Here is a 25889-nt window from a genome sequence, read left to right as displayed (position 1 = left end):
TGGGAATTCAGGCCCCCTTGACTGAGTGTGCCTCCTGCGTAAGAAAGCGCTTCCTTTCTCAAGCGGGGCGGGCGGTGGTGAGAGATCAAGGATTATGAGAAGAGCTACAGCCCTCCCCATACCCTCCCGCTCCTGCGCGCACCCCACCCTCCAGATGGGTGGCGGGCGTGCGGCGGGCAACACAAGGCCAGTGCCCAAGGCAGAGGGGTTTGCTGCACCGACACCCAAGTCCTTCTGCAAACGAGCAGCGTCATGCCCCGCAGACCCACTGGCAGGAAGACCTCTGGGCCCAAACCCAAGCCAAGTCCGGAAAAGAGTGCAAGGTGGGGAGACAGCATCAGAGGATCCTAAATGAGGGTCGAGGGGTTCCCTGGCCGAGGCGCTAAAGCCGGAATGAGGATCTCCACCAAACGGCTGAAGGAGAACGAGGCAACGCGACATCCTTCCGGTTGTGGGGAAGCAGGCAGATTCTCAAGAAGCAAAGAGCAGGATCTGAACTCCCTGCGGGGCACCCACCCCGGGGCACCCACCCCCTCCGCCCCCCAGAGCTGCCGGAATTCCTGAGATCACACTGAGCACGCCCAGGCCATAGACGGAATTTATTAGGATTTGCGGAAGCATGAGAGGATGTACCACGAAATAGCCTGACTTTTACAACATGAAGTACGGTATCAATGCACAGTGTTGTCCAGCAAAACTGGGATACAGAGCAGAGGTTCACATTTTTTAAAGGAGATGGACAACATCTACTCTTGTCCTTAAAATAAAAACGGGGGGAGGGGGACCAGCAGAGGCCAATCTGATTTGCAGTTAGTGTCAGAATCTAAATCTAGTATCACAATTATAAGAAACTATAAGAAAACTATTAGAAAAATAGAACATCAAACAAGCAAAAATATTATACAATTTACATAATAAAAAACACACAATTCTCTCAATAATGGCTCCACGTTCAGTAGAAGAAAGAGTGTACTGAAGAAACCACAGCTCTTCAGGTTTGATTATAAACCAACCCTCAAGAAGACCATCACCCTTTGTGCTCCTTAGACCCATCAATGCTGAAAGGCACGACGTAAGCAGGAAACTTAAATATATAACTTCTCCAATGGGAAAATAAGTCCCAAACTTAAAAAGTTTGTCATCAAGAAACACAAAATCATATACCTTGTTAATAATTTAACAAAGTCTGAATGCATCTCCCCGGCCCTCCTCCCTGACTCTGGAGAAATCCCATTTGGACTTCAAGCCAAGGTCTTTTATCTCACGGGGGGTTTTCAGCAGTTCAACACATTTACAGGGTGGGCCAGGGGGGGCTCCGGAGAACTGCGCCCTGAGACCCTTGGCCAGTCCACACCCCTCCTGGAAGAGCACTGCCACCCAGCGAAGCAGCGGGCACAGAAAGACTGGGCCATAGTGATGGACGGGAAGGTCAGTTGAGTTTTTTTTTCTGCCTTAACCTCCCATTAGGTATTGTAACTACGATGACGAGATACAGAATGTATGTAGCTTCTTGCACCACTGGACCAATAAAGCATTTCATTACCCAAAAAAGTCCACAAGAGTCTGATAAAATGTACATCTTGCTCTCCCTAAGGAGCCTTACATACAATACTCTCATTACCAAGGCAAACAGATGCATTTTAAATTACACCTAACAATTATGCACAACATATATTTAGCTCCGTCTGAAGTTAACTCACACAAGCGTCACACGCCTGCGCCCAGAGTGTGGTCACGCCGGCCATGCCTCTCCATCCATCCTACAACACTCGGGCCACCGGGCCTGGCACCAAGTCCCCTCCCTCCTGTCTCCACGGGGCTGGTTCTCGGGTGCCACCAGAACAAGCGGCTCTTCACGTGTCAAAGCGGGGCATCCAGGTCAGGAAAGACAGGTCCCAGCATGAAGCCAGGCAGCTTTTCTCCAGCAACGAGGCCCCCTCAAATGCCCGTGGGCTCGCCGACAGTCTGGGTGGGGGCGTTAGGAGACGTGTCCACACACCCGATGCTGACAGCTCTGCCTACAACGTCAGGCTAGACGCCATCCTAGGCGGGACGGCAAGACCTGTCAACTCACCCTGCCTGCCCGGAGGACGAGGTGGAGGAGAGAAGGCCAGGTACAGCCCGGTTCCCCCGCCGCCTCCCGCCGTCCGCCCCCCTGACGCCATGCACAAAGCACAGCAAACACTTAGCGAGGCTCCTGCTGGGCCCGCGCCCCTCCCAGGTGTGAACAGATGTGTCAGAGGTGGAGGAGGGAGTGCCGCGGGCCCGGGGGCTCCGGGTGGGCACAGAAGCCTCCGCAGTGCTGCAGTTGCCAGTGGACACGGCAGGGCAAGGCCTGTGGTGTCCAAACTACACGGAACCAGGAAGCCGACCACCTGATGGGCACGGACTCAACGGAACAAAACCCAGCGGGGGGGAGACGCAAGTGACCCTGACGACAGTGTAAACTCTGCAGCTTCTCCAAGTCGGCCTGGAAAGATGCTCCGTCCCGCGGCCCTCTGGGTTTGTAAAGGCAAAGCCGGCCCAAAGTCGGGCAGAGGAGATGTGAGCAGGTGAGCTGGGGGCCGTGCGGAAGCTTGAGCTCCTGCCCGAGGCCCTCATGCCACCCCACCCCCCCCCCCCCCGGGGCGGGGGGGGGCTCGGGGCCCACTGCCTCTCCGGAGACCCCGCGCCCCTCACTCTTTGGCACAGGTCCCGGGGACCCCGCGTGGGTTTTCACAAGGCCGTGGACACGCAGAGAGGGGGCCGCGGGCGGCAGGAAGGCGCGCTTCCCCCTCACAAGCGGGTCTTTCCAATGTGACCGTTTGGGGCTGGTGCACAGATAAAAGGAGACACGGTATCCCCCGAAGGGCGCGTCACTGGAAATGTGGAACTTCTGACTCTGCAGGAAAACGTAGCCAAGCCGTGGAACCGAGTGCGGGAGGGGCTGGGATGTGAAACCGTCGGGCACTTCCGGCAGTTACTTTTGGCCGTGTGTCTGTGTCCGTGTGTCTGTCTGGCAGGTCTCTGTGTGTACGTGTTTGTGCGCCTGTCCAGCTCAGGGCCAGGAAGGAGGGGTGTGATCAGAAGGCCCACTGACTTCGGAGGCGCCGCCAAACACCATTCCTGGCAGCACCGCCCCACGCACAGAAGAGAAAACCCTCGGCAACGGCATGAAGACCCGCTCTCAACAGGCCCCGCCCGTCCCGGGGCCCCAGGTGCTCTTTCCGGGAGGGAGAGCGGGGGGGCTTCTCAAGGCAGCCACTGCCCTTCTGCGCGGCGCCTCGCGGCTCTGGGTGAGGAAGGGGACCACGTGTCAGGACGCGCTCGCCCCGTGAGATGCTGAGACACACCTTCTTGGCTGGAGAGCCACGAGCGCTGCTGGCTGAAACGTCAGTCGTGGCGTCTGCTGGGGGGGGGCGTCACACGGGGAAATGTCAGCCGGAACGAAAAAGAGAAAGAACACCTCAACCTGCCACCTTTCTGGGACACCCTCTCTCTCCCTCGCGCTCTCTGCCTCTGTGGAAAAACAGCAGACACATCATGCAAACCAACGGCTAAGAGGCCCCAGAGGACGGCAGACACCAAACCGCACAAAACACGTTACTATTTATCACGATGTCGTGCTAAGCACCAAGCTACATAAATTAAATACCTTTCTTTGGAAATCCAAGCTTTGGGCTCTTACAACCCTCCCGCTGGAAGATTCGCAAGTGACGCTGAGAATAAAGCTTCCACGAGCGACCAGAGTGGCCACCAGAGCCTAGAACGAAGGCCGACCCTGCCAACTGGCTGCGTCACTCATTCTTGCATTTTCCTCCAAGAACTTTCTGGGGCAGAGGGAGAGAAGCCAAGTGCCATCAGTTCATCAGGCTTCTTTCTACCAGGTTTGTGACAAAGGCCAGAGGGAGAGGATATGGGGAGCGAAGCTTCAAAAGCAGCGTTTACACTTCCCGTGGAGTCCAACACGCCTGCCCCTCACCTGCCAACACAGGCCCTTCCGTCTACTGAACTACCCTCTCTCGGGAAGGAAGACTTGGCCCGGCTACCAGAAGTGTCCCCAGGGCCTCGGGAGGGAGCGCCGCGTGCAAAGAGACACACGGACACCGAGGCAGGGGTGCGGGGCAGGGTCACCGACCCCGCACACAAACCCGCAGCGTCTGCACGCCACACGAGAGGCACAGTGACGTGACCCCAAACCGTGTCACGTGCAGACCCCGCACCCTGGACAATTCGGGGTAATCATCGCCGTGCGCCGCGCCACTGTTAAGTGCCTGCTGAATTCAGTGGAGTGACTGACTCACAGCGGCAGACAGGAGGACTCCGCGCGAGGATAAGACACAAGAGCGGCCAGAAGCAGCTGGAGGGCCACGCCGTCACTCAGGACGAGCGGACGCCGGCCTCGGAGACCGTGAGACCCAAGAAACCGACCTCCGAGCGGCAGAGGAGGGCTCAGGGAGGAGCCAGGACCACAGAAAGCACTGTTCTCGGCTCGGCTCACTCGAGGCGGGTCCTACAGAAATAGTGTCACATTCCAGTCACTCAGGACTCGGCCAGCGCTGAGAGGCGCCAGAGCAGCAGGAACCGGCCCGGGGCCTGGACAGCTGGTGGCCGCAGGAAGTCCGGGTGGAGTGGCCACCGCCCTGGCCCCGCGCAGAGCCCGGTCCCGTGGCCCGAGTGTGCAGTGTGCGAGGGGGGCCGGAGCCCCTGCCTGGGGGGGGGGGGGTCACAGTCCTCAGGCCCCTCCGGAGGCAGCTCAGCAGAAGCAGGAGAAGGAGACCGTCTAGTTTTCCTTCCTAAGTAAACTAAACCGCTGTCCTCAGGCTGGGGGCGGCACAGCTGGGGACAGACCGTGTCGCGGTGCTCGGCTGGCATCTGGGGCGGCTGTTCGGGGCTGGGCGGGGAGGCGGGGACTGGAGTGTCCAGCACAGTCCCTGGAAGGGAGGCCGGACCGCTCAGGTGATGAGAGGAGGTGACCTCCAATCTGCCCAAGGCCGCAGCAGCAGGGGCGCCCGACCGGCGAGGAGAAGGGCTGCTGTCTTGCTCAGAGAGAGGCTCAGAGGCAGGTGGGCAGCCTCGGCCCCGTGGCCCCAGCTGGGAGCTGCCAGGTGACGGGCCCAGCGGGCCGCCCCGTCGCGGCTCTGTGCTCTCTGGGTGCGGGCGGGTCCCGTGCATGCGCAGGGGGAGCGAGGTGCTGCCGGGGCCTTGGGGGCAGGGCTGTGCGTCACTTGCAATGGTCCAAGTGACCGTCAGGAGTCCTTGCTGGGTCGGCGGCCAGGGACGCCTCCTCGCTGTGCCAGAGACCGTAGCCAAAGTAGATGAAGAAGCCTGCGGGCCGAGGGCAGAGACCGGGTGTGAGTGGGCACCGTCGGGTCCCGGGAAGCAGTCCCCGCAGCAGCCTCCGCAGGAGGCGGCCCCAGGCAGGGCCCCGTGGAGGAAGGCGCGACTCATCGTGCAGGGTCGCCTCTACGCTCAGCAAAGGCGCGTCCTTCTGGGCAGCCTCAGGCCGGGGGAGCGGCTGGGTTCGGGACCCCGGGGGCGGGGGTGCGCGCTGGTTCCACAGCCTCATCCGCTGCCCACCTGGCGGGGTGCCCCGCGGCCGCCGGGGGGGGGGGGCAGGACAGACCCTGTAGGAGTCACGCTGTCCCCGCCACGGTGGACTTCCAAGGGCGCTAGGGCTCCCCAGGCTCTTCGTGCCGTCCGTACAGCCCTCGTTCTCCCTACCTGAGTGACTTAGACATTCAGGTAGCCTGGGACTGCGTGCAACCCGTGAATTTAGTCATTCCAGTGAGTGTCAGGGGCCACAGAGGTCCGTGCTCCTAACTGTCCTCCCACCCCGGGGCCACCTTTGTGCCAGTGACACAGGAGAGCAGGCCTTGAAGGAAGGACCCAGCCACCAAAAGCCCTGGGACCCAGGAGCGTGTCGGGAATGCTCGGAAGCGGGCGTCCTCCACCTCTGCCACCTCCACTCCCGCAGTCACTGGGGCTGGGAGGTTTGGCCGCAACACGGCCTGGAGGTCACCGCTCTCGTCAGTGGCCCCGACCGGTCAAGGCCAGTCTCCCGGGCATCGGCCCCCGGCCTCCGACACCACACAAGGAACCCGGGTCCGTCTCTGCAGCTCCTGCTGTCAGAGGCCCAGAGAGGAGCCACGGTCGGTGCTAAATGGGGCCAGCACCCACAGGGTGACCCCCCCTGCTTCCCACAGGCCCAGCCAGTCCCCGCGGCCCAGTGTTTGGGATGGACAGCAGACTCACGGGCTCGTTCTGAGAATGTCAAGCTCTGGCCCGGGATAACTAGTTCAGACAAAGGCTTTCAAGTTATCTAAAAGGGAAGGGAGGACCCACAGCCTACCAGGAGTTCCTCACTGTCAAGAGAGGAAACCGCTGACTACGCGTGTTTTCGCTGTGTTTTGACATCTGAAACGGGGGCGGCTGGAGGGCACAAGCCATCAGCCAGTAGCAGGGAGGACGAATGAGCAGCTCAGCATAGGCTGGCGGGGCTGGGGACCTCCAAGAGTCGCTGGGACATCACGTGCTGGTCACCTCGAAACCCACAAGTCACGTACCTATCAGCATCCACACTGCAAACCGGACCCACGTGCCTCGGTCCAGCTGCATCATGAGATAGACGTTCACGAAGATGCTCAGGACTGGAAGCACCGGCAAGAAGGGCACCTGCAGAGGCAGGAGGCGGAGCGTCAGGTCTGACGCGATGGAGAGGGCGAGACAGACGGCATCTGCTCGACTCATTTAGCGAAGCTACCCAAGAAAGGAGCGCACCCGAGGCTGATACAGACGGCCAGGTCTACGTGGCGAGGGGCTGAGTGCCAGTCCCCAGTCCCGTACCCACACGCCGTCTCCCAGCACACACTCCTATCCCCCCAGCGCACATCCCGTGCCCCCAGCACCCCCCAAATACACCCCCGCAGGCAAATCCTAGTAGGTGGGAGTTTGTTCTACGCTACTAATCGCCAAAGTGAGCTGTCGTCTAACTTCCCCTCTTACTCTTCCCCTGAAGGGGCCGGAAGAGGGGCTTCTGCTTTATTTCTAAGGCTGAACTACCTTAGTATGTGTAGAATCTAAAAATGCAGAAGCCCTGGCCATCCCCAAGGCTTGGTGATGACATGCGATCCACCAGGGCCAACGTTTATTTATGAGAAGCCCAGAGGACGCAGGGCGCTACCCCACCTGAGAGCCAGGGCCCGGCCTCTCTCAGCAGGCGCCATCTGTGCCCGGGAGCCCCAGGCTCACATCCCTCGAGGCCGGCCAGCGAGCACCTCCCTCCGCCCACCCAGGCCTCGCAGAGCCCAGGCAGGCAGGGCGGCCTCCCGGCAGGAGCGCCAGGCTCACAGCCTCCCGGGGGGTTCCCTCCAGCCCGGTCAGGCCGAGCTGCTCACCTTGAACGAGAGCTTGGTCTTGCTCTCGGGCTGCCGCCAGATGATGGCTGTGACCACACAGCAGAGGAAGGCGGAGCCCACGAGCATGAAGACTGCCCACAGCTCCCCATTTACCAGGGCCCCGTTGCCAAGCACAGCCACCATGCAGAAGGTGATGACCAGCAGGGCTAAGAGGGGGAGAGAGAAATGCACTTCAGTCACTTCCCAAGTTCCCACACACAGATATCCTCAGTTCTCCCCAGAACCCATGGAGAGGGAGGCTCCATTTCCGCAGGCACCCACCCCAGTTAGGAGAGAATAACTGACGTCACGGTCCAGGGCAAGTGCGGCTCTTGCCCACCCCCGTGGATAAGCAAGACCCCAAACACCGCACAGGGAAGGGCAGGCTCTTACCTATGAGGCTGGTTGAGATGTTCACAATTAGCCCAGAGAATTTGGAAGGCTCTGTATTTTGCGGTGAGAGTACGGTTTTCAGAGAAAACTTTTCTGCTTCTGGTAAAAAGCCCATCTGGGAATCGCTGGTGCTCACCAACTCATTCTGGTAGACTGGGTCGAGCTCGTCACTAGTCCTGGCCATCTGGTATACCATGTTAGGCTGCTCCGGTTGGTACCTGTGAAGCGGCAGTTTGCTTGACCGCCGTGTAATGTGCTTTAACTTAACAAGCAGAAGGACACACACTAACTCAAGTTCTTAGTAAGCCTTCAGAGGTAAGCTGCCCAGGACACAGGGCATAAAACGGGAAGAGGGTGATCAGAATGACACATTTTCCCGCAAACAGAAAGAGAGGAGGACACCCAGGCCTCACCTTCTGCTCCTACCTCTCTGGGCAACACCCTCCTTGGTGTCTCTGTTATGAGGCAACTTGACCTCCACCATGAACCAGCCCAGAGGAAGGTCCCGAGAGCGTCTCTTGCTCTGAAAAGTAGCACTGGCCCTTGGATGCTTAAGATATTAGGCCACTTCCAACAAAACTATGGCTGTAAGGGGGCTAACAGCACAGACAGAAATAGAAAGCAATTACGTTAGGACCCTATCTGGTGCAGAGAGCCAGAGAACTGTGTCTGCAGTCTGATGAATTCGAGAAACTCTGTTTGCAAGACTTAACTGGATCAATTTATTTTAAAACTCCAAGTGCCTTGGAATAAATAACTCTATAGAGCTGGGTGAAGGACCATGATTTTCAAGACACAAGCCACCCGCAAGTGAAACACTCATTTTAAATGAGGCTCCGTATCTTCCCAGCCAAGATGATCAAAGGTCGGATCCTTCCCACCCGCTTTGCAAAACGGAGCGCTCTACGAATTATTCTGCGTATAATCTAAGAGCGAATATAAAGATATTTAACCACTTTTTTCACTGACTCACTCATACAATACCAGAGTACCATTCTGTTAAGACAGTGGGGTGGAACTCAGAGAGATTTTAGCGCTGAGCTCTTGGGAAGGAAGAAGGGGTGGGAAACTAGCAAACTAGCTCTAGCTGACTCTCCAGAGCCACTACTGAGGCTCAGGCCAGGTAATTAGCTGTAGAGCACGTTAGGGATGGAATCGGTGTCCTGGCAAGTGTAAAGCCCTGAGAAAGTGGGGGGGCTCTCCCCAGGTGAGCACACGGAGCACCTGCACGAGTATCTGCTGTCGTCATGTGCCCTTACCTGGGGTCGTTCCTGGGAGTGAGAAAGCGGAGCCCTGTCTCCCAGAGCAAAGGGGAACTGGAGCAGGGGTGTGCCTGAAAGGAGGGGCACCGAGGCAGCGGAGGACCCCAGGACACCAAGCCTCGGCCCAGAACTGCTTTATTAGGGCCCTCCACGGGGCTGGCCCGGTCCAGACAGGACTCCAAGCCAGAACCGGGAGAGTCTTCCTGAACATTGTTGGCTACTCCGGGACCTGTAACGGCACTCACTCCTCTGGGGCCGGTGCACTGCTGCCACGGAAGCATCACACTGACCCACGTTTCACAGGTCTTGGATTCTCCCAATTCCCACCAGGGCCTGACCCCAGTCCTCTCTGTCCCAGAACCTGGACCAAATTGAAATCGTTACCCTAAGCCTTCAAAAATTCTGATCCAAGGATCCAGGCCCAACAGTCGGGTTGATAACCTGTCTCTACCCTCCCAACATCTAGCCAGGAAAATCAGGGCCCATGAGAGAGACAGGTGGGGCCACCCCGGACTCTTCAGGGATATTCTCTGTAACCAGGCTTTCAACCACCAGATGCCACCCTCTCCCAGGCGGGTCCCAAAGGAGCTGTCCGCAGCCTAAAGTTTACACTGTATAAACCATTGACACAAACCACTAAAAAGAAGGCTGGCAGGGTGCCTGTCCTGGAACCCAGAAAGCCGTACCTACCGTAAGACCAACACACAGGCAGCCACCAAAGAGTAGGCCAGGAGAGTGCCAATGGACATGAGATCCACCAAGTCCTTCAGGTCGAAGAGGAAGGCCATCACACCTGGGGAGGAAACGAACGTCAGGACCGAGCATGGCCCTCCACAGCCAGCCAGAACCACAACCCACCTGCGACCCAGGCTGTGTGAGGCGTGCTGCTTCTACTTTCCCCCTCGCTCTCCCTGGCCCTTTCCATGGAAAAACACTGTGACTTTGCTTAAAGGGGAGAAAAGCTCAGGATTAACCATGTACGCAGCTCTCAACAGACAGTAGTAACAATTAACATTTATATGGAGAGCACTTCCATCAACAGGATCCCTTTTGACCCTCATGGCGATTTTGCCAGCCATCCCTACGCTACAAATGGAGAAAGTGAAGTTCAGACATGTTGAGAGACTTACCTAAGGTCACACAGCTATTAAGTGGAAGAGTCAGGCTCTAAGCTAGCTTCTTATGGCTCTGAGTCCAATGTGTCTTCCCCTACACCATGCAGACGCACAGACAGACATGGATATCTATCCATCCCCCCATCCACCACCCACCCATCCATCCATCATCTACCCATCATCCATCCATCCATCCATCCATCGTCATCCACCCATTCATCCCTCATCCCTCATCCAATGGCACTCGTGAGCATGCCAGTCACTGGGTGCTAGGTATGTGCCATTGAACAAGGCAGACCAGACAGCCGCTGGCCTCCCCAAGCATCCACCGGAGACTCGCGTCGCAGGCAACAGTGGTGAGGAGGCGGCCGGGGGCAAGTCCACTGCCCTCAACAGAGGATCCTAACCCAGAAGATGGGCGTGGAAAGCAGTGTTATTCCCAGACAATACAGTCCCTTCACCACGACCCCACTTCAAGCAAAACAAAACATGCATGCTTCTTTGAAAATCTTTTGTAGATTTTTATGAGAATATGCATGTCTATTTATGTGGGTATATGTGTCAAGTTTCCCATTTAAAAAATAACTTGGCTGGATCTACTTTGGGATATTTTCAAATCACATGCAATCAACACAAGCTGAAACATAAACACTAAGCCGTAACTTTTCCACAAATATTTCTCAAGCCCACACAGACCACTGCAACTAAAACAAATTCAAATTGAGGCTAAAGAACAGAATTAAAGAGCAGTGAGGCCCTTCTGGATAATTAGAAGAGGATCCCCCTGTGTGTGCTACAAACGCCTACGCTCCCACTCAGAGGAACTCGAGCCAAGCTTCTTCCATGTGAGGTGATTTTAGAAAACTAAATACTTATTTACCACCCCTGCCAAACAAAAAGGAAAAGCAAACCCCTGGTTTGGCTATGTGAGTACTGTACAGTCACTTTAAACATTATAGTTTGATGTCCCTTAATCAGCACAGGAAGGAAACTAAGGCCAGTCTTCAATACAATCAAATTACAAGTAAATACTGAAAAAACACTATTTCCAATTCCTTAATCCCTTAAACATACTGGTCACATTTTGACACATGGTGCCCCTTAATCTGCCCACTGCAATCACCCTCAAGAATGCAGACTCACACAACAAACGTGTAAAATGAGAAAAACTGGCTTTCCTTCATTATATAATGTTAATCCAAAAAGCTATACGCACACGTTGCTAAGGGCGTAAATGCTACTAACAACAATTCACTCTTTAAGATGGTCATACGCCTCACTCAAGGCTATTTGACAAGTTCCTGTGATACAACTGTGACTGGTATCATGTGTCATCATTTACCAAGAAGACCCACTGCTCTACTCATGGGCTGGAAGGAACCAGCCATTTTGGCCCCAAAACAAACCAGGAACCAAGAGGCAAGCTCTGCACTCACCGGGCGAGAGCATCCTCACTTTACCTCTCTGAGCCTCCGCTTCTCATCTGTGTGCACCTGCCTCCCGGGCTATGAAACGCAATTCAAGGAGGAAACATAAAAAAAAAAAGCACAGTCTCCTTGCGGGGCTGCCATGGCTTTCACGGCACACACAGAGCTCCAAGGGTTCTCTAGCCCCCGGCTCTCATCTCTCGGGACTGTCCTCCTGGCGAGGGACCCAATATGCGGTCAGATCAGCCTCCTCTGGACCTGCCATTGTTTACAAACTCAGGGCGAATGGCTCCACCAGCCACACCCTCAGTGTCCCCTGGGGAATAGGTGACACGCTTTATAAAGCATCGATCATAAGGGATTCTCACTTCCCAGAGAATTCACAAGCTAAGACACACGGATGGTGAATTTCCAGTACCAACAAAAAGTCACTTGGTTTGTACCGTGTAAAATGTCATCCCACCAAGGTCTGCTCAGGGACATTCAGAAAAGGGGAAAGACACCGGGCTTTGAAGGAACAGCGTGTATTCTAAGCTCTGTCCAATGAAACGATAACAATTAAAAAATTCAAATTGTTTGAGAATTCCATCACATCCTCTGTAAAACTGGCTTCTGCCTTTTGTCAAAAAGGCACTTAGTTACCTTGAAATAAACCAGGTACAAGAGTAAAAACCCAAAGTTGAAAAAGACCAGTTACAGTGTCTCTCAGACCAGCACAATTCAGGATATTTCCCTAGGGAATAATAACTCCACTGTTAAAATACTGGCATGTGAAATTCCGGTTCTTACCAGCAATGGCACCTGAGGTTAACGTGGCGATTATTGGTGTTTTGGTCCTATCGTTGATCTGGGCCAAAAATTTAAACAGCAGCCCATCTTCAGCCATGGCGTAGATAACTCGAGGCATGGGAAACATGGACCCTAAAAGGCTAGATGAGAGGAAAAGCAAAATGCATCCATAACATATCTCATGGGAATAAAGGCACCGTAACGCACCATGCGTGTTTACCACCGAGGAGAGGCAGCTGTCTCCAAACTGTGAAGCCCGCACCTAAAAGACAGGGACTCAACACACCAACCCCCGGAAAAGCACTTACTGCAAAGTCTAACAGGAACGGGAGACGTGTAACGTAAACTAGCGTGGCAGCTAGACACAGTTTTATGGAAGAGAAATTTTGTACTTATTCCCGTGATTATTTCTAGCTGAATCAAACGGAAAATAAAAGCATCGCTGCATTCATGAGGGATTTCTCTGTGGTCAATCCGTTTTTAGCAAATACTTCCTGTGTGTCCAGGCCAGCAGAAAACATCAGAGCAAAGTGTTTCTCATTAAAAGGCACGTGCTCCCCTTTTCAAGGTAGCCTCTGCTTTATGGCCAAACTAAGGGCCAAAAGACAGCGTTCACAGAGGCGGCCTGGTCCAGTGGCCACAGATGGGGACAGAGAACCAGGACCTTGCTGAGTAGACAGTGCTAAAATGTGGGCTTCAGGTTCTTCGAGATGAAATGTCAGTAACACAAACAGCCCTTGGGGTGACCGACAGCAGCACGAGGGGAGAAGCCACACAATCGGGGCTGGGGTTTGGCTCTATTTCAAGGGACGAGAGGAATATTCACAGCAGACCCGCCTTCCCGAGAGTTTCCACTTCCTCACCTGGTGGAAAGGGCACAGAGGGAGCCGATGGCCACTGCGTACTTGGCGCCCTCCCAGCCCACGTGCTTGAAGGCGTCTGGCAGGGGGCTGTCCTTGTCCAGGCAGAAGTAGGGCATCATGAGCGTGAGGGCGGCCGACACCCCGAAGTAGGCGACGAAGCAGATCAGAAGGGACGCAACGATGCCCACGGGGATGGCCTTCTGGGGGTTCTTGACCTCCTCCCCTGCAAGGAGCAAGGGGTCAGCCGGGGGGGCTCGGGACCACCCCATGGCACGCGGCCCTGTGGGGACCAGGGTCTTCCCCCAGCACCACAGACCACGACCCCCACAAGCCCAGGGACAGTGTTCTCGGCCTTTACACTGATGGTCGGCAAGGAACACGCGGGAGGCCCGGGAGCCCGGCCTGTTCAGTCACCAGGACGACGGTGTTTTTAGCGGCCCTATTTCTCCCGGAGGGCGCACAGGTCTGCAGTCAGCCGCAGCTATGCCATCCTCCCGGCCCGCAGGGGACTGGCGGTCTCGTTCAGGGTGCCGCTTCCCGTCAGGCCTGCCACTCGGGGAGCGGTGAAGCGGAAGATTAGCAGGAAGGTGCGCACGCACACGGTACTCAGGAGGGAGAGCGCGGCAACGGGCACACACGCGCACCCAGGAAAGGAAACAGCGACCTGGCCAGGTGGGCCCGGGTGGGCCGAGGGTGGCGGGCATACCTGTGGTGGCGATGCAGTCGAAGCCCACGAACGCGTAGAAGCAGGTGGCTGCCCCCGACAGGACACCGGAGAACCCGAAGGGCATGAACCCCCCGACACCAGGTTTCCCCTCCTCCGTGTCACTGGAAGAGAGAGCCACAGTCAAGGGGCCAGTGCCCGCTCCGTGGTCCCCAACAGGAGCCATCCCAGCTGTCCCCCCTGCGGCCGGGCCCCCCACCCGTGGTGAACAGTCCTGGGACAGCTGTCACAGCCACCACACTCCTGGGCGACGGGCCTCCCTGCTTTTCACGGCCAGGGCTGCAAGGGGCCACCAAGCCCTTTCCAGACGCCCCGGCTAAATACTGATTTGTGTGGGGCAGGGACCGCAAGGCAGGGTGCCCGTCAGGAAGGGGAGGAACCGGCGACCGCAGCCTCTCCCCCGGGACCCCCAGAGCACGGCTCAGCTGCCCGCCAGGCGCGGCGGTTCCCGCCCGCCCGGGACCAAAATGCAAAGTCTTGCACGTTTACCAGCGGCTCATGTCTGAAAACAAGCATTTCCAGAGATGCCGCGGTTAGAAAGGGTGAACTGTTTCGGTGGAGAAAAGCCGCCCCTGCCTCCCGTGCGCCAGGTGAACGGCGCGGGTGCCCGTGCGGGTGGGGCGGGTCTTCCGGATCTGAGTGCACTGTCCTCACGCTCTGTCCCCTCGTGGGAGAGCTGGGCCATGCCTGTGCCCACAGCCCAGATGCAACCAGGCGCACGAAGACGGCGTCCTCAAGGCTGACGGGACAGCCGGGCGGATGATCTGGTCCCTGAAAGCCAGTGTGTGGTCTCGCTGGCCAGCCCCCGCCCCCGACTGTTCATTCCAGGACCCGAGACATCATTTTAAAGCCACTGCACTGTTAGGAAGGTCTCTTCATCAGAGCAGTTTAACCTTTAGCCACAATTAAAACAAAATGAAAACTCCCCACTCTCCAACCTAGGACCCTAAAATTTACCTAAAAATCTGACAAAAGAGATCAGAAAGTCCCGTTGCGATGTTTGGCTTTTGTTTCCTGGATAAGATGAGCCTGTCGGTAAGGGTGCACCTAGAGGCCTGGGGAGCTGGCCAGGCACCTGCCTCCGGCCCTGGGTGTCCTGAGCCCCAGATACGGAAGGGAGATGGGGCCACGGTCTCTGAGGGCTGACGCAACACAAGCTGAGTGCGAGTGAAAGAGATTATCATAATCGCATTCTGATACTTCAGTAATTCTGAAAACCCCTGAAAAAAGCCCGTGAGAAAAGTTCCACGTATTACTTCTTTGTTCTAGGGCATCAAATAGGAAGGCATTTCAAAATAAAGTGGCTCCCACCACGGTGCTGCAGAGAAAATCTTTTCTGAAAGCAAAATTCAGAGCTTGATCATGAGGGAAATATGAGGGAAAAGGGATTCCTGAGTGAGTCTGACAATGAGCCCCAACCACGCACAATTCTGGAATTAGAATGAGGACGCTGCTTCCCCGACACCTTCCTTAGTCACCCAGTGTGCAGTCAAGTACAAGGAAAGAAAACTTAACCCAGACTTCAAACAAATCAAACACCCTCAGCTACCTGACTGTCAAAAAAACAACTAAATAATAACAAAACATTCTAGTTCAAATTACACTAAAAAAAAAAGACTCGTATTGTCATAGCCGACGGCATCACCAACCTCATGACTGTCACGCACTCAGAGACAGAGCAACACTCACTTGTTCAGGCAGAGGTGGCCAGATGTGTTCTGGAAATCCTCCTCCGTGAGCTGCCAGTTTTTAATGGATCCTTTCACAAATCCCGACACCATGATGAAGCCCAGGACCAGAACGTTGATACACGTGAATATCTTGTTGACCATGGCTGACTCCTTCACGCCCAGGGTTAGAAGTCCTGTAAAAGCGTGTCAACAGAAACTCTCTCTCAGTGTGAACCTCGTACCAGGCACGTCCTTCTGGGATGGGGACGGGGACGGGGACGGGGACAAGAGGGTGACTTAGAAAGAATCCAAGCAGCGTCAGACCTCCGAGGAGGAAATGGGGCTGAATTAATTCTCATTCTAGAGGCAGGGATCAAAAGAACCAGGGTCTGAGGGGGCGCTGAACAAAGCCATCAAGGCTGGCCTTCCAGATCCCCTCTGGACTCGAGACGCCAGGCCAGGGGCACCAGCAGAGGCAGTGACGTGTCAGCCAACGGCCCCCGAGAGCAAGGCCCTCCCTCCCCCAGGAGGAAGAGAGCCCTCCCTCTTCCTGAACCTCCATCCCCCAGAGCCACCCTCGGGGGCAGGATTTCATTTCCCCCGAGAGACACTTTGCTCGGATTCTCGGGAGGGTGAGAGTTTCCCAGAAGAGGAGTCATGCACTCACTGCTAGGGGGCGCTAGCAGTGACAGCCACCTGGGCTGTGGGACCCCTGCCACGTACGGGTCCTCCTGGGACTCAGCGCACGGAGAACAACGTATAAGCTAGACTAGTGCCAGCTTGTAAACTCCGGACAAAGACGACACCGAATGATAAAAACCCACGGGAGCCACATGACACCACTGCCGCAGGGCACGCTTCTGTAGTGAACTCTCGGCTGGGCAAGAAAAGAGGCAGGGAAGGTGCCTGGTGACACGTGACCACTGACCTGATTGGAAACTACTGCCCTGCCGTGTAGGTCTCTCATACGTTTTAAAACAAAAGACGCTCTACGTAATAGACTGAACTCTGAAAAACAGGCATTAGGACAGAATTGAGCAATTCATCACAGGGAACGCTTCTCCGCTGTGTTTGTTCTTCAGCGTCCCTCCCTCTCGTGTTTATGAAAATCTCACTCGTGCAGACTTAATTTCTGATACATGTCCCTGCCAGCTGGACCAGAAATACTGCTGAGACTGGCCTGTGCGGAATGATTTCAATTATGTGGTGGGTAAAATACGGCACGTTGTTTTTAAAACCCATCCAAGGTTTTCTAACCTCAAAGGAGAATTTATCTGCATTTCAGCTTAATGTTTATATAAACAAAACTCCCACCCTAGTGGCTGAGACTCGGATAGGTGTCACTAAGAAGCCGCCATCAGCTGTGTTCAAGCCATGTCTGCGATTTTAAAATTCCGTACCAGCACCTTCGTGGTGAAGCTTATTTATTTAAAGGGTGTTTTGCCGGCCGTTGGGTGTAAACCACCCGAGCCTTCGCCAACACTGAGGCCCTCATTCCTCCACATCGCCCTGGCTGACAAACGCCAACTTTCCTTTTCCAAGTAGTCATCCGCTGACTGCAAAGAATTTGTATTTCTGTATCAAAAAGCCTGCAGCATTAACAAAATCTTATTCCACAGTCACGCAAACACCTGAGATTCTCTTTTAATTAAACGACACGTAACTCGACCGATTCAAGAGGTCAATCCTACGTGAATCTCTAAGAAGCCATTTTGACAAAAAAGGTGTCTGTTATCAATTACCAAAAGGAGAAGAAAATGGAGGGATGGGAGAAAGAGAAAAGGAAGAAAGCAACTTACTGGGAGCCTGTCCTACACCTTGGACCCCTCGCTCCAACCCAGTACCTTCTGGTGTGTGGCTTTACCTGTTAGGATGAGAATTATGATCACGGCAAATATGTCCGGGTTTTCGGCCAGCACCCCGGGCGCGTTCAGGGCCATGTGCGTCCGCGAGAACTCCCCGATGGGTTTGCCAATCAGCTCGTCAAACGTTGCGCTCCAGGCTCTGGCTACGCTCGAAGTACCTGCCACGAAACACACCGTCAGACGAAACTGAAGGGAAAGAGTTAACGGAGCACCTGTCACCAAGCTCGGCACCGGCGGCACTCACGTAGGGATCGCAGCCGGCGCACGGGGGTCCAGCGGCAGCCGCCGGACCCCGGGAATGTGCTGACTCGGAAGTGAGGGTCAGTTAGTGTTTGCAGAGACGTGAGAAGTGGAGCCTGGCAAGAAACCCGTTTTCCATCACAATCAATACGACGTGTATAGCATGCGTTTTGAACGTACATGTAACTCAATTACGATAAAAGTCTAACAAACTAATGTTACCCTGAGCACAGAGAGGCACTCTGACAGTACTGAGCTCTACTTATTTGATCTCATCCGACAAGAACTCCTGAGCGCGAACCGTTCAGGTGACTTCACGACCCACTCCTGGGCTGCAGTGAGCAGGGGCCACGCTCCTCAGGAAGCGCCTCCCCTAAGACCCCAGCAGCAGAGCTGACAGGCCTGCCTCCCGCTGCGGCGGACTAAGGATGGCGGCTCGGGGCTGGCTCCACGTCAGCAGCAAAGTCCCTGCTCACCCCTGCCTCTGCTGCTCCGGGCCCGGGCGGGCACCACCTGACGCGGGCCGTGGCCCCGAGGGTCTGCCCGACATGCTGGATGCGGCGTCCAGCACCCCAAAGGCCAAGAGCAGCTGACTGCTCTCTCTGTCTCTTAATCTGAATAACGGCACTGCTTTTCCAGCAATGCTTCTCGGGAAATGTCGCTAAAGTTCCAATATCCACAAAAAGTTTCTTTATCTTCAAAGGGGGCCCTGCTGGTGACCGTGGTCTGGATCTTCCACAGAACTTGGCCAGAGTGACCTGCAGGACTCCATCTCACCGTCTGGCCTCATGCTAAGTGTCCTTCCAACAACTCAAAAAGGAAACCACATTTCTTCATCCCGAGTAGCCAGCCTATGATGAGTTCTGTCCTTCGAGGCCACAACCCAGTGAAGAAACAGGTCACTACCTCTCCTGCCCAGAGGCCAGCTCGCTGCCAACAGGGCTGCCCAGCTTTTCCTGCCAGCCTACCCCTCCCCACCCTTGAATCGTGGCTTTTAAAAGAAACACATTTGATAGAAAAGCTTGCCCTTGCTCAGGAGGCGAGGCCGAGAGCCGCCTGCAGTAGCACGGGGGTGCGTCTCACACGACAATACCACTCCGGCCAAGACCCCGTCGTCACCTGCTGGTCCAGAAGCTGCAGGCGCTTCACGTTCACCATTCTGTTTTATTCGCAGGTAAATCCTCTGGAAACATAACGGCCCCTTTAAAATAGCTGCATTCCCACCGAGAGGCTGCAGCTTGTAAGGACGTGTATGGTTGCAAGTTTTGGTGCTGCACTGAGAAAAACGTGATTAGGAATTTTATTTTGCAACCCAGAAGAGTAAGCTCTCGGCAGGTGCTGGAAAGAAAGGGAGGGTGTCGCCCAGGGAGCCTGGTGGAGCCCAGGCGGAGGCCCAGCACCACACACGGCTTCCCAGAGGACGGGCGTGGGAGCCAGCGGGGCCCACGGGGTTCAACTCATCCCACGCCCCGGTTTTCTGATATCACTTCAAAGAGCTAAAGCAGAACTGGAACAGTTAGTGGCCATTTGTATTATTTCTGTTTGCGAACCGGCCACTCGTATCCTTCAGTTATTCTGACATTCACGCGTCTGTTTCTTTTAAGTGGACGTATTCAGCTTCGGCTGTAATCAAAATACAAATAACATAAAGAGAGTAACACTGAAACCTATCGAACAGAAAAGACTATGTTTTTGGTGTTTTCGTTTGTTGGTTGGTTGTTTCTAACGCTGACGCCAAGTCCAGAGTCGGCAAGGACGTGAGGAAAAGGGGCCCTTGGCCGTCAGGAGGATCGCAGGCAACACGGGCCTTGAAGATGCGCAGGCCCACTGACCCAGACCTTCTGCTTCTTAGACCATTTTAAAGGAAAAAGCACAGCTTTTTCTTTTTTATGCCAAAGTCATTAAGTAATTTACTAGTTATAACAACAACACAGCTGGAAACAATCTAAATACCCCACAAAGGCACCCAATCAATTATCTCTATATAAATCTATATAATGGTACATCATCAAGAATATTACTGTGGGGCTTCCCTGGTGGCACAGTGGTTAAGAATCCACCTGTCAAGGCAGGGGACACGGGTTCGAGCCCTGGTCCGGGACGATCCCACATGCCGCGGAGCAACTAAGCCTGTGCGCCACAACTACCGAGCCTGTGCTCTAGGGCCCGCGAGCCACAACTACTGAGCCCGCGAGCCACAACTACTGAGCCCGTGTGACACAACTACTGAAGCCTGCACACAGCAATGAAGACCCAACGCAGCCAAAAATAAAATAAATAAACTTAAAGGAAAAAAAAAAAGAATATTACTATGGAAAAATAACTAACGCTATGAAAAATGTACACTATATATTGTTTTACAAGTACAGAGACACGCTAGACAGAAAAATATACATTCAGGTTCACAAAAATATTAACCGTGTTACATCCCTAAACTCTGTGAACGGAGGTGACCCTGCTCCTCCACGGGGTCTAACGTTGAGCGGGATGCCGGGCACAGAGGAGGTACCTGATAAACGTTCGCTGAAAGGATGAATGAATGAGAGAATTAATTTCTCCAGGTTGTCAGAGTGGGTAATTTCTACTTTCTTCTTTGTGCTCTTCCACGTTTCCTAAATTTTTCTGTATCAGTGATGTATTTACTCAAGTAATCAGAAAAAAAATACTGAAAGAGACTACGTCCTTTTTAACTAGATACAAACACCCTACTGATTCTGTGTCTGTCGTGCTAACAGGACTGGCCTCCTTGCTGGCCTGGCTTGTCCCCACTAAGGTCATCCCATGTACTTGATCATTAAAAAGCAAGGGCAGTGATGCCCGAGGGTGGCCTCCGCCTTGCGTTAGAGGAAAAGGGAAACTGTGTAGCAGTTCAGCGAGGCGCAGGTGCCGGGGAGGCGCCAGACTCTGTGTGTCTAGGGAGCCAAGCGGGGCGCGGCCCATGGCTGGGGTGGGAACAACCGAGGCAGCAGGGGGCAGGCTCCGGGCCTCCCGGACCTACCGATGATGTAGGAGAGGATGAGGTTCCAGCCGGTGATGAAAGCCCAGAGCTCACCCACGGTGACGTAGCTGTAGAGGTAGGCCGAGCCTGTCTTGGGGACCCGAGCACCAAACTCGCCGTAGCAGAGGCCGGCCAGCACGGAGGCCAGCGCGGCCACCAGGAAGGAGATGACGATGGCGGGCCCCGCGTTCTCCCGGGCCACGGCCCCGGCCAGCACGTAGACGCCGGCCCCCAGCGTGCTGCCCACCCCCAGCGCCACCAGGTCGAACGTGTTGAGGCAGCGGGACAGCCGGCTCTCCTCCCAGCTGCAGTCCACCACCTTCCGCCGTAGCATCTGCTGACCAACGCCCACCAGCACCTTGCACCCCATCCTGCGGCTCAAACCTGCCGAGAAAGAACAAGGTGTGTGCTTCAGCATCGCCCCGCTCTCACCCATCAACCCCCTTCATCGCAGCACGGACGGCGAGGTGCTCCCGTGTCGTCATCTACAGCTAAGGCCTCGCACGTCACGATTCCACGACCCGCGGTCACAACACCCACCCACGGCTTCCCGGTCTCGGGCTTAACCAGCGGGAGAAACACCCGGAGGCCCACGCGCCGGCCGACTGGACTCTGGTCTCTGAGCCTCCACACTGATTTCAGTTCTTAACCAAGAGCCTTCTACGGGCAGAAAGAGCACGAGAGGCACACATTAAGGACGTCGTTCCTGCCCTCAATAATCGTGCGATTTGCCAGGAAAAGCAAGACGCCATTCCAAGTGGGCTGCTGGGGAAAGAAAACCAAACCACATTTTAATTTAATTATTAGGACCCAGAGGCCTTGAATAGCAATGACAATGCCTTTTAGAGATCCTCCTGGGATCCTCTGAGACGGCAGGGGTCAAGCCGTCTCCACTTTAACACAGAGTTAGGTCCAGAGCAGAAAAGCGTTGAATTACTAACAAGGTAGGGCTCCTTGTAACCGTCACTACTCGGGGAAGCACTTCTCTGGACCAAAATGTTGGCCCAAAGTGCTATGTGATGCACTCCTGATCACATGCCAAGAGGGGGCCCCCGTGCACATACGGCTCCCGGCCTCCGGCTTTCACACGGGACACACCCAGTGGGGGTCCCAGGATGCCACCCACACCGTGAACAGCATCCTAGGCCAGCATCCCAGGACAGTGATTTAAACGCTGACAGACACGGCCCCGGCCAGGTGGCCAAGGTCGACATCAACAGTGACAAGTTATAGTTGACCATATGATGTGATAAGAAGGGCCTTCACCTCTGACAGCCTCCTCCCCAAACCCATAAGCCCAGGCTAATCCTGAGAAAAAGATCAGACAAGTCACAGGCGAGGAACTCTCTTCGAAACACCTGACCAATCGTCAGGAGTCATCAAAAACAAGGAAGGTCGGAGAACCGTCTCGAGCAGGGGGAGCCCAAGGAGACAGGACGCCACACGTCACGTGGGAGGGGATGGGATCCCGGAACAGAAGGAGGATGGCAGGGAAAACTAAGGCGGTCTGAATAAAGTGTGGACTTCCGCTGTATCAGTATCGGCTCGTTAATCATAACTAAAATACCACACTAGTGTAGACGCTACCAGAGGGAAAAGTGGGTGCGGGGCACGTGGGCACGCTCTGTACTAGCTTCACGGCTTTCCTATAAATCTATAAACGTGTGCTAAGATAGTTTTCAGACAACAGCACGTGCAGAGATGAGCTATCACCACGACTTTTAGCTACTAAAAATTCATCTTTATGATCCATTGGTATTTACTGACCTACCTTTGCTGTAAGCAAGTCACTGGAAAGCAAAACGGTCTCAATGGAGACGGCAGGTCCAGCCAAGTCCACGCCCAGCCACCTGGCGCCCTGGACCGCCCGCCCACACCCTTGTGGCCCCGCCCCCACCCAGCCTCAGGCCAGGCCCCCGTGGGTCATGTCACTGGCCAGCTCCCGGTCACAGAGGGACCAGTGGATGGTCCTCTCTGCCAGGCCAAGAGGAGAGAGAGAGTTTCTCAAGACTCAGTTTTTAGCTAGAGTGGGCAATAAACTCATCCGATCCGACCTCCTTCTCGTAAAGACGAGGGAAAACAACTCAGACACCCAGTGTCAGACAGGGTCACGAGCTCGGAAGGTGCGGGGGTGGCTCCACATCTGGGTCTGGCGTTGGCGGGGGGGGAAATGATATCACCGTCAGTGAGGTGGGGAGGAAGTGGGAGGAAATGAGGGAAGAAGACCTTGTTAGTGGAACAGCAGTGGAGCAGGAAAATCACAGACACAGGGGCTGATAAGAGCTGAGAGGGCAGGGACAGACCAGGAGACACGCAAAGGAGCAGTGGCGCCCGGGGTGTTTCCGGCCACGCACTGGCCAGCTGCCGATGCTCGGTCAGGCAGTGAGGACCTGGCGGGGCTCCGGTGCTGTCCGGGGAGCCCAGGGTGCGAGTCCTCCTGGGCCTGCCTTTCTCCTTCTTCCTCCCAGGATTTACCTGGATTCATTCAGGTCAGGCTGTGAACAACAGCAAAGCCTTTAATAAGCCACTGCTTGGATAACAAGTCAAAAGGGCAGATGCACCATTTCAACACAACCCTTAGCAGAAGAGGAATGTGTGAAGATGCAGCACGTAACTTCTCAGCATCGTTTTGGGGAGGGAGGGGAGTATTTTAAGCAGCCAGGAACCTTCAAGGGAAGCGGGGTGTGAAAGCTCCCGATTACTGGCGTTGTTTCTAACTTGGCTGGTAAATGGGACTGACATTTAGAGAGAGCGCTGACCTGCTCGCGTCCTCTCCTAGATGTAGTTGTTGGTTCATAACAGACGGATTCTCTCCCCTAAACCAAGTGCAAAGCAAAGACAATGCAGTTAAATAGCGTTTTTTTCCCTCAGCTTCACAGAGGAAAGTAACCCCAGGGCCCAGGAGGCACCTGCCTTCCTCTGAACGACCAGACACACGGTGCCCTGGGCTCTTTGCAAGGGCTGGGTCCACAGCGCACACGCCTTTCCAGATGTGCTGCCGTCTGGAGCAGAAGCAAGAGCTGCTGGAGTGACCCGACGGGGACGCCTGGCGAGGGGCACACTGGAGCCTGGGGACGCTTTCCCGAGAGCCCGGTGACCTCTCGGGAAATGACCCTTTAGGCCGGAATGACCCCCCTGGACGCGCAGCTGCAGTGCGTGTGCCACATGCCCCTGGGTGGTATCACCGGCACAGGCGGACACCCTCTCCAAGAACCCACTCACTAACCCTGGGGGGCCCCCGCACCGTCTTCAAAATAAAGGGGGCGGGGCATCAAATTCCGTAAACTTAGATACAGATTTTAGACACAGGTTTTCAACCGTATGTGAAAGGGGCTTCTTGGTTGAGACCACAAACCGAGACTCCAGGGAGGCAGTGGACTTCTGAGCGGGGACACAGCGCCCCCGTTTCTCGCGAAGGGTCCTGGGCTGTTCCTCCCTCACAGGAGCCGGAGGGAAGTGCTGCGGGTGCCAGTGGACGGGAGCACAGGAGGGCCCGTTGGTTTCACCTCGGTTACTTCCTCGGTGCTCCCCGCTGTCTGGGGAAAGGGCAAACCCAACTCCTCTGGAAGCCACTGGGACAGAAACACAGCTGCTGAGGCCCAGCGCTGAGAAGGAGGAAAATGCAAGTGCGCCGTCTGTTTCTACTTTCCAGGGCGGGAGAAAATGAGATGCTCGCCAACCTTGTTCAGGTTTATTTTAAAGAAACGTCCTTTCTGTCTCCTTGGGAGTCGTGCAAAAACCGTTCTCCGGGTGGCATCGCCTGGCGGCATTTCGTACACATTACGGCGCGACTCACATTCACGCCTGGACTCCTAAGGTGGGCACTCAGCCAGCAGTGAGACCAAATGAAACTTCCGTGTAAAACCCATCTAACCACGTCAACAGCGGCAACGTCAGGGTCACGCGGACTTCCTGCTGCTGGGATTTACGCAGACAGTCACCAAATACTCTGAAAGGATTATCTGGAAATTACGTTACCCTCTCACGTGGGGAGGAATCTGTGCAACAGTCGACACCTACACTTTCAGTTTTTGACAGAAATCCTGTCATAGCAAGAGCCTCAGATGTGTCTTACTCCCGATTCATTTATTATTAAAGAGCACTTAACCTTATGTGTTATCCTCTCAGAAAAGCAAAGAAAATCTGCCCCTTTCCCACAGAATTTCTAACTCCAAGTTTTACTCTGGTAATCACTGTATAACAATAGGAGCAAAGTGACCAGTGGGTCCAGACGGCAGAGATAAAGATGCTGTTTTCAAGGCGCCTGACAAAGGTGGGCAAGTGGGAACTGGATGATTTTTTTTTTTTTTTTTTTTTTTTACTCTCAAACGTCATGACAGTCCCATCACTGAAAAAGTCCGCTTAATGGCTCGTGGGAGGGAGGGGAAGAGGTCAGACGTAGGCTACGGTAGACACCAAGTTCGTAAATCCTTTGGGGAAAGTCTCAATATTGAAATTTTATTGCCCATACTTGTGCTTTTCCTTTAAGCGATCTTTACAACGGTCCCAGACATGGGAGCCACCTAGAGTAAAATCTGCCCTTCCTGTGGGAGAATGATGCACCGTGGTCCACACGTGTCCCGGGCTAGAGAAAGTAGGTCCTTGCTAGGGCGCTCACCTGTGGGACACACAGACCGGGGGGCCGACGAGCCAGCAAACTCACTTCAGCTCTCCTACGGCCACGTGGGGGACTCCCCCCAGGAGCCCCCAAGGCTCTAGAGCGCATGCAGGTTTCACAAGGAAGGGAGCAGAGGGCCCACGACAGGGCCCTCTCAACCAGATGTGGTCCAAGGGGGTCCAAAAAAAGAGCGTTTCGGGACGTGGGCCATCGTGGGGACGGAGACTCACGGCAAGGAACAAAATCTGAGTTGAAGGAAGTTCTTCTCCAAGCCAGATTCACATCCCCCAGATGTCAGGAGGACCAGGTGCAAGAGCTTAAAGTTAAAAAAAACCTGTGGCCTGGAGGGGACCGGCTAATGCTGATGGAGACCCCACGTGTGGGCACGTGGAAGGAGGGCAGGGAACAACAGAAGGGAACCAAAAGCACGGGGGCGGGGAGGGGACAACACAGCGGGGAAGGTCTGCGGTGGGTGACAGCGGCCGGCTCACACCCCACGTCCTCAATGGGCAGCAGGAGCCTGTCTGCCTCCAGGACCCAGAGTCTCTC

The 25889-nt window shown here is 55.1% G+C and overlaps 1 protein-coding gene across 2 annotated transcripts in view; it reads right to left on the bottom strand.

The window, feature by feature from the left end:
- Positions 1-584: 584 nt before the first annotated feature.
- SLC7A1 (solute carrier family 7 member 1) overlaps positions 585-25889 on the bottom strand; it is a 68721-nt gene continuing 43416 nt past the window's right edge. For both annotated transcript variants that reach the window (XM_029209865.1, XM_029209866.1), the window contains 11 exons: positions 20723-21106; positions 17484-17642; positions 15639-15813; positions 13932-14053; positions 13226-13448; positions 12363-12502; positions 9722-9824; positions 7770-7987; positions 7377-7543; positions 6546-6654; positions 585-5307 (listed from right to left, as the gene is read on the bottom strand). In XM_029209865.1, the coding sequence (XP_029065698.1) occupies positions 5204-5307; positions 6546-6654; positions 7377-7543; positions 7770-7987; positions 9722-9824; positions 12363-12502; positions 13226-13448; positions 13932-14053; positions 15639-15813; positions 17484-17642; positions 20723-21092 (1890 nt within the window). In that variant the 5' untranslated portion in view covers positions 21093-21106 and the 3' untranslated portion in view covers positions 585-5203. The remainder of the gene's footprint in view (positions 5308-6545; positions 6655-7376; positions 7544-7769; positions 7988-9721; positions 9825-12362; positions 12503-13225; positions 13449-13931; positions 14054-15638; positions 15814-17483; positions 17643-20722; positions 21107-25889) is intronic.

The sequence above is a fragment of the Monodon monoceros genome, unplaced genomic scaffold (assembly GCF_005190385.1).
Source record: "Monodon monoceros isolate NGI ecotype Baffin Bay Population unplaced genomic scaffold, NGI_Narwhal_1 Super_Scaffold_8, whole genome shotgun sequence".
Classification (NCBI taxonomy): Eukaryota; Metazoa; Chordata; class Mammalia; order Artiodactyla; family Monodontidae; genus Monodon; species Monodon monoceros.
The sequence above is the reverse complement of the archived record's forward strand: the minus strand, read 5'-3'. Positions and strand labels throughout refer to the sequence as shown.